The sequence below is a fragment of the Amphiura filiformis genome, chromosome 1 (genome assembly GCF_039555335.1).
Source record: "Amphiura filiformis chromosome 1, Afil_fr2py, whole genome shotgun sequence".
Classification (NCBI taxonomy): Eukaryota; Metazoa; Echinodermata; class Ophiuroidea; order Amphilepidida; family Amphiuridae; genus Amphiura; species Amphiura filiformis.
Window position 1 is genome coordinate 2,289,744 of NC_092628.1, and position 7,101 is coordinate 2,296,844.

The 7,101-nt window shown below is 37.9% G+C and overlaps 1 protein-coding gene across 2 annotated transcripts in view; it reads right to left on the reverse strand.

Moving 5' to 3' along the window:
* Positions 1 to 7,018, reverse strand: part of LOC140169478 (E3 ubiquitin-protein ligase HECTD3-like) — a 36,093-nt gene extending 29,075 nt beyond the window's left edge. The window contains exons 1-3 of one of the 2 annotated variants that reach the window (XM_072192749.1): positions 6,934 to 7,018; positions 1,364 to 1,682; positions 92 to 236 (exon numbers count right to left, since the gene is read on the reverse strand). In XM_072192749.1, coding sequence (XP_072048850.1) covers positions 92 to 236; positions 1,364 to 1,675 — 457 coding nt within the window. In that variant the 5' untranslated portion in view covers positions 1,676 to 1,682; positions 6,934 to 7,018. Of the gene's footprint in view, positions 1 to 66; positions 237 to 1,363; positions 1,683 to 6,933 lie in introns of both variants that reach the window. The other variant, XM_072192742.1, reaches the window with a different exon arrangement.
* Between the last annotated feature and the right edge of the window lie 83 nt (positions 7,019 to 7,101).

Sequence of the window (7,101 nt, forward strand, 5' to 3'; positions counted from 1 at the left end):
ATACCTTGTTATGGGCACTTGTTGTTTACCAAACAGTCCCTGATTGTTACTAGATTTATGACATACCTTGTTATGGGTACTTGTTGTTTACCAAACAATCTCTGATTGGTATTGGATTTCATCTGTGGTTCTACTTTGACTAGCCATGGAGGATCATCGGGATTAGCACTTCTGTCATAGAGTAATAACCAACCTTCTACGTTTTTGTGTGATGGGTCTTTAGTTGTTAAACCACCCTGAAAAGAATGCAGTTACTAGTATTAGTAACAGAAAAATACACTGAAAACTTTTTCTGTGTCACTTACTCTTTTGTTTTGGCAATTATTGTCAGTCTTACTTTTGTCATATTTAGTGTTAAATGTATCTGTGGTGTTATGCCTACCATGTTACATGGCAAAAGTTCAATATCATAAGAAACTATAAAGTTTCACACTGATAAATGGTGTTTGTGTAACTTCACTGGTTGTAACTTAGGACAGTTTAGTTATACCCCAGGAATACTACTTGCTGATTGGCTATGTATTCAAGGCTATAATGATTAAATGAGCCAATGAAGAGGATTGAGCTCAGTACTGATCGCAAAGTGTGTTTGGTCCTGTGTCATAAACTGGGGTACCTTTGTGCTAGTACTAAAAAAGTGAAATGTTTCAAACATTTTAGCTACAGGTCTCATTTGAAATGGTTCATCCTCCTGAGCATTTTGACACCTTTTTATGAAAATCGGTTATTTTACCCTTCCCCACTTTTTTTCACATTTACAATCATCATAATACTAATCATGGCATGTCTGTCCGTCCCTCTGTCTGCGCGCTATTGCGTGCGCGTGGCTCACTAACGCGTGCTCACGGTGCGTATCACGTGATCGCTATCGCGTAGTGCGCAGAGTACCGACGGGCGCAGTGCGAGCATCGGAAAGCATTACAGTGTGGTTAATCGCGCAGGTGTATCTCATCGGATCAATAGGTCTATTTCATGTAGTTATATTTTAACATATTAGTCACTTAAAAATGAATTTGATGTGATGTAATTTAACCCCGTGAGTACTACCTGCCAATTGTCCAAAGTGAATATTGTATCCAATTTTGAACCAATCAAGGAGGGTATTAATAAGATCATCTGCAAGTTTGAACATAAATAGTTTAAAGCCTAGTCATAATTGACAATTGAAATGAGCAATGAGCATAACAAGTTATCAACCAATCAGAAATGCTGCTAGATGACCAGTACATGTAGTATCCAGGGGGTTTAAACCAATGAGAAATGCTGTAAAGAGGGTTCAAGTAATCTGGGATTCATCCATTGCAGTGTTCACAATGAAATAATCTGTTCCCTATGCGAGACCCAAATTGAATTGTCTACCCACCTTTTCAAGTTTAATCCACTGCCCATGACAGTTACACATTTCTAACCCAGACACTACAACTCCACAAGAAGCTTCTTCACCAATGTTAACCGTCGTCTTTCCTCCATTCTTGTCTGTTTTTTTATACACAGGAAATTTAGTTGGTGACTTTGAAATTGTGGTGCGGGACAGTTTGTATTCAATTGTTCCTGGCACATAGCATAGCGCCTCTGGCATGGGGGTGCTATTACGATAACATTCAATGGATTCCTGAAGGCATCTGATACGTGCAAGAACTGCTCGGGTTGGTAGCGACTGTCTGCTTGGATCCATGGTGCTTCTGTAAAAATTGGTAGAAACAGTTTATAAATCATATTTTCAATTGGGTAAACAGAACTGCAAACTCAACCCAGAAAGTATCGAAACGATTCTAGATGGTCAGATATATGTGACCGTCCACGGCGAATGAGCCGTAAATTCCTCCCAGTCAATTTTGTTTTATTTCGTGTTTAAAAATAAACATCATAAACCTAAAAATGGTATATCATTTGACTTCAAACGATATCCAGAAGCGGGGTTATGGTTTGTTAAACTTTGCTCCTTCAACAAAATTATAGCTTTTTACGTTTTTACATGGGTCTCTTTTTCCACATTGTTGGCAATAAATATCAAATAGTCATAATTGGCGGTCATTTCAAATCATCCCCAAGTCAACGAGGTTTAAGAAAGTTCTCTCATTGTTAATTGTTGGTTATGCATACCTGTACAAAATACAATGCCTGGTAACCCACCACTTGAACAGGATTTAGCAATATAAGCAAACAAAGACCAGAGCTATTAAAAGTTCTATAGCCATCTAAGCTTATTATCCACTTCAACAATAGGATTATTGATTAGTTTTTGACTATCGAAATGAGACGGATGTCGGGCCAGCTTAAGTTACCGATGAATATGACCTTCGTACACATTTTACACCGTAACTCAGAATACAATTTAGGGAATTTACGGCTCATTTGTGCTGCCGGGTCACATATCGGGAATTGAAATACCAGTATAACAAAAACTTATTTAATGTATAAAGCGCACCTTTCTCCTACGCATTGTGTGTACACACGACGAACGCATTTGGCTTGAATAGGAGCTAAGTGCAACTTTCAAAATCCGACTTGAAGCCACTCAAGCGCCCATAACTTGACCAAATGATATCGTAGAGCAACAAAAGAGGTATCAAAATGCGCAGGAGAAAGCTGCGCTTTATATACATTAAATAAGTTTTTGTTATATATTTCAGTTCCCGATATATCTGACCATCTATAATCGTTTTGATACTTTCTGGGTTGAGTATATAATGCATTAACAGCATGCGCATATTTTTTTGGGGGGCTTTGAGGGCGCCAGCCCCCCGGCGTAAAAGCAGGGGACGGCCAAAACGACGGGGCGGCGGAAGAAGAAGGGGCGGCAAAAAAAGGGGCAAAAAGTACGACTCGTAACAATAGATTTTGCTCATATTACACATGGAAGTAGATAAATGTATGTACTAACATGACATGTGTGTTTCAGAAAATGACCTATATTCCTTCATCAAAATAAATGATAGTTAAAAAAGCCAAAACTTTTGACCGCAAAATTTTCAACTTCTGAAAATAGTACAAATTTTTTTTTTAATGACCCAAAAGAGGAAACTGTTAACTAAGTCACCAGTATTTTCTTTCATCCAAACAACCTAAAATGCAATCACTACAGTGATATGAAAACAGCACTCAGCTGGCACCCAAGATCAATGCACAAACAGTCAATGGGGCCACATCTATGCTCTGCAGGGTAGCTGATTGTCACATACCTAGCCAAAAAAGAAGCTAGACGATGAAAAATAAAATTGGGATCTTGTTGGCGCATCTTTTTGTGATGCAGTAAAAAGCCCACATTGTGCTACGCGTCATTATATTATTTGAGGGGAAAAGAGGGCAAATTAACTTCCACAATGAGGCTAAGTCCATTTTCAAAAAATCAGAAAAATATGAAGATCAAGAGATTGGTAAATCCCATAAGCCTTTGCGAGTACACCCAAGATGTCGTCATTTGATGTCACACCACGCACATCGTTTATCGAACATAATAATGATCATTAATGCACATGCATTGCAATGCAAGTCGGTGTGTGACATTAAATGAAGACATGATCTCAGACTCAGGTGCACTGGGTAGGTATGCAGCCCTCGAATTAACCCACGGCACCCATGGCATTTTGCTGTGGGTGCCCACCCCACTGCCGTAATGCCCTCAAAATATGTCCTTTACCCAAGGCAGTCACTTGCCATGCCCTCTAATGAAGTTGCCGCCGGTGCCCCAGCCCTGCCCCTTCATTATAAAATCATCTATCTATGTTTGTGTGTGTTTTCTTCACTTTTGAGAAATTGCCTTGGTGCCCTTCTCAAATTTTCAACAGTTGCCATGATGCCCTCTTAAAATATTACAAACTGCCCTGCTGCCATGCCTTTTAAGTGAAAATCCAAGGCAATTTTCAACTTGCCCTAAAAAAGTTGCCGTGCCCCTTCAGATCCTTAATTCGAGGGCTGTAGGTATGCTAGGCGAATTCAAATTTACCATCAAACTGCATCATATCAAATTAATGCCCTTGAGTAAACAAAGCCAAAACTGAAAACCTTTTTTTCATAGCACTTTCCGTACCAAAGTTACATCTTGTCAAAGATTGACTTCCATCAAAAAGATTCAGCTAGCAAAATTCCCCAAAACGGCATTTCGGGGGTGTTTCTAGATCTTAGTCTCATTATGATAGCAGCTTTTTTAATGGAACTGCTATCAAAATCCCTTTAAAATTCCATGTGCGATTGTCTTATCACCATAAAAAATCATATATTTGGGTCAAGTGAAGTATAGAGAACATATGTAGGTTACCTTCTTCGGCCAGTTGTTTTAAATTTCTATGTAAATATGCATTGACATTTTCAGCGAATTTGGCTGACTAGCAAATGTGTTAACTAAGGTTTGCCTGGGAATGGATACCTACACTGGGTGTACTCGCAACTTAGGCTTAATTTATTAAGCTTATCATGCTTATAGGATTTACCGAAAAGGTCAATTAAGTATTACCCCTGCGTCCCCTAGCTATTGGTAGTGCCGTAGTGTTGCGGGCGTACTATTACGCTGACTTTCGTATTCGGCGAGGAGGACGATTTCGACCTCCTGGTTTGTTTACAGAGAGGTAGACAAAAGACCGTTCCGCTTGTCCAAACACTCAAGTATCAGAAGGATGGTCCACAAGTCAATAGCGTGATTCACGTAACATGAATAGGGATTAAAAAGCTGTCACATAGAACCATGAGCTTCTATTGTCCAGTTTGCCATCAAGATTTCATATAAACAGTTCAGACCCATGCAGAACAGGATCATGTCAGAAATTAATATTTTGTTCTGGGTCTGATTATTCGGACTACGACAATGTACGAAATTGGTACCATTTGGTAGGTTTGGAGTTCATTTTCCATACCATGTTATATGTATCATTTATCTAGTTTCAGTAACTGTAACTCGTCGTACCTAGAGTTACAGTTCACTCTATTATTATCTTTTCCACAAATAAGAAACATCACAATATGTGGGCTCATTTTGGGCTCTAAGGATGCAGCTGAGGAACTCTCTCAAGGACAGTTTGGGCATGCACTGACGATTTTAATCCCATTGTACCAGGGTTTGGGCGTGCTTGGATGATTTTAATCCCTGTACAAGTCTATACTCCCGAAGTTGAGGTAATTGATCAACATTGATCTCATCTTTTGGGTGGGTTCAAAATTCCCAGGGTTGGCAAAACCTGCAATCTTCATGGGAGTAATTTACTTAGTGCAAAAGTGGTCAAAATATTGCTCTGCAAAATGTCTTGATTTTCATGATTTGGATTTATCATTATTGAGCAGCATTCTACTTGTGATGTTTCTACACTGTGTAGAGAGGGTCTACAGCATCTCTGAGGTAAAACTGACAAATACAAGGTATATTTCTTGATGCTTGAAGTTTGGATTTCTTAAGGGCTGGGGTATGAACGTTTGGACAGTATTTATTGTGGGACATTGGAGCACGTCAGACATATCGATTGCATTCTGAATACGAAGAATGGCCTTCTGATATCAAATAATTTTCATTTTTGAAATTCGCAATTTAATACACATTTTATGGCATATCATTAAAAATTGATAGTTTTGATATTTAACAGTACTTGAAGTAAACTTTATAAATCTGATGATTTATACTTAAAGTGCATGTAGGTGGGATGAAAAGCCGACGATCAATGGAAAATTTTGACCTTTCGTATTGAAGATAGGGGGCTACATATGGATTTTTTTCCCCAAAACCCAAAAAAAAAATGAGGTCTTTTGGGAAAAAAATCCATATCTTCAATATGAAAGGTCAAAATTTTCAATTGACCGTCGACTTTTCATCCCTGCTACATTGTACATACACTTTAAGAATATATCATTAGATTTATATAATTTACTTCGAGGACTGTTATATATTTATCAAAAATTTGAAAATATCAAATTTTTATAATTTGTCATAAAATTTGTATTATATTGTGATTTTCAAAAAATGAAAATTATTTGATATCAGAAAGACATGCTTCGTAATCAGAATGCAATTCGATAGGTTTGAGGTAGTACAAGGAACTTATACGATGTCCTCATTCACAAACTGATACTATCTGTCCATCGTATAAGACTGTTACCGCACGGCAATGTGGTGAAGGAATATTACACAGTCAAGAATAGGCTCCATAATTTTTTTGTTCTTAACCCTCCCAGTCTCCCAAAACATCAAAACATCAAAAGCGTTGCATTTATACTTACTTAAGACTGTCCTTTTCATATAACTTAGACAAAGTAGGGCCAACTTGCCTAGAAATGGTCAAATTTTGGCAAGAAATATCTCTGTGTAATCCTATGTAAGTCCCATATCACATCGTTATCGGCGATCGAGGTTTTTTTTTCTGAAGTTTGGTTGGTATCCACCAGCGTCATGCATGTGACGTGACACGGCTAAAATAAGCGACCGGAAATCGGGGATCGTTAAAACGTCAACAAATTTCAAAACATGAGAGCAGTAAACTTATTGGCGAGCGGTCCGAATTTTGAGCCATAAGTTTACGTGGTGAACTAAGGTTTGAGGTGCTCTCATGTCCCACAAAAAATACTGTCGAAACGCAATAAACGCTCATTAAACGTACAGTGCATCCCTATAAACCGCTGCAAGACTTCAGGTCCGTATATGTCATAATCATGATTATGTTTATGATAAAGACTGAAGTCTTGCTGGCAGGACTATCATTTATCTAGTCCGAATAATCAGACCCAGAACAAAATATTAATTTCTGACATGATCATGTTCATCATTCATGTATCATTTTACATTTAATGATTTATCATGAGTTGGACTTCAACTTGGTCACTTTTTTGGTAAGGATTATTTTATCCTTTGGTTACGCCTTAGTTTGTCCTATAGAATATGCTAATATTACTCAGTTACATGTATGTTTTCAAAACAGTGATCCCTCAAGATCTTTGGGTGGAAATTAGGCTTACCGTCACTAGAGAAAGTTCCGCGTTAATATTCAGCCATAACTTGCAAAATCACAGATTGCAGAAATTCCCGGAAGAAGAAATTGTGACCTTTGTCTGATGACCTTTAAATTGTAGCAAATTGTGTTACTTATTTTATCTCTATTATAAAAACAAACGGCACAAAAAAAA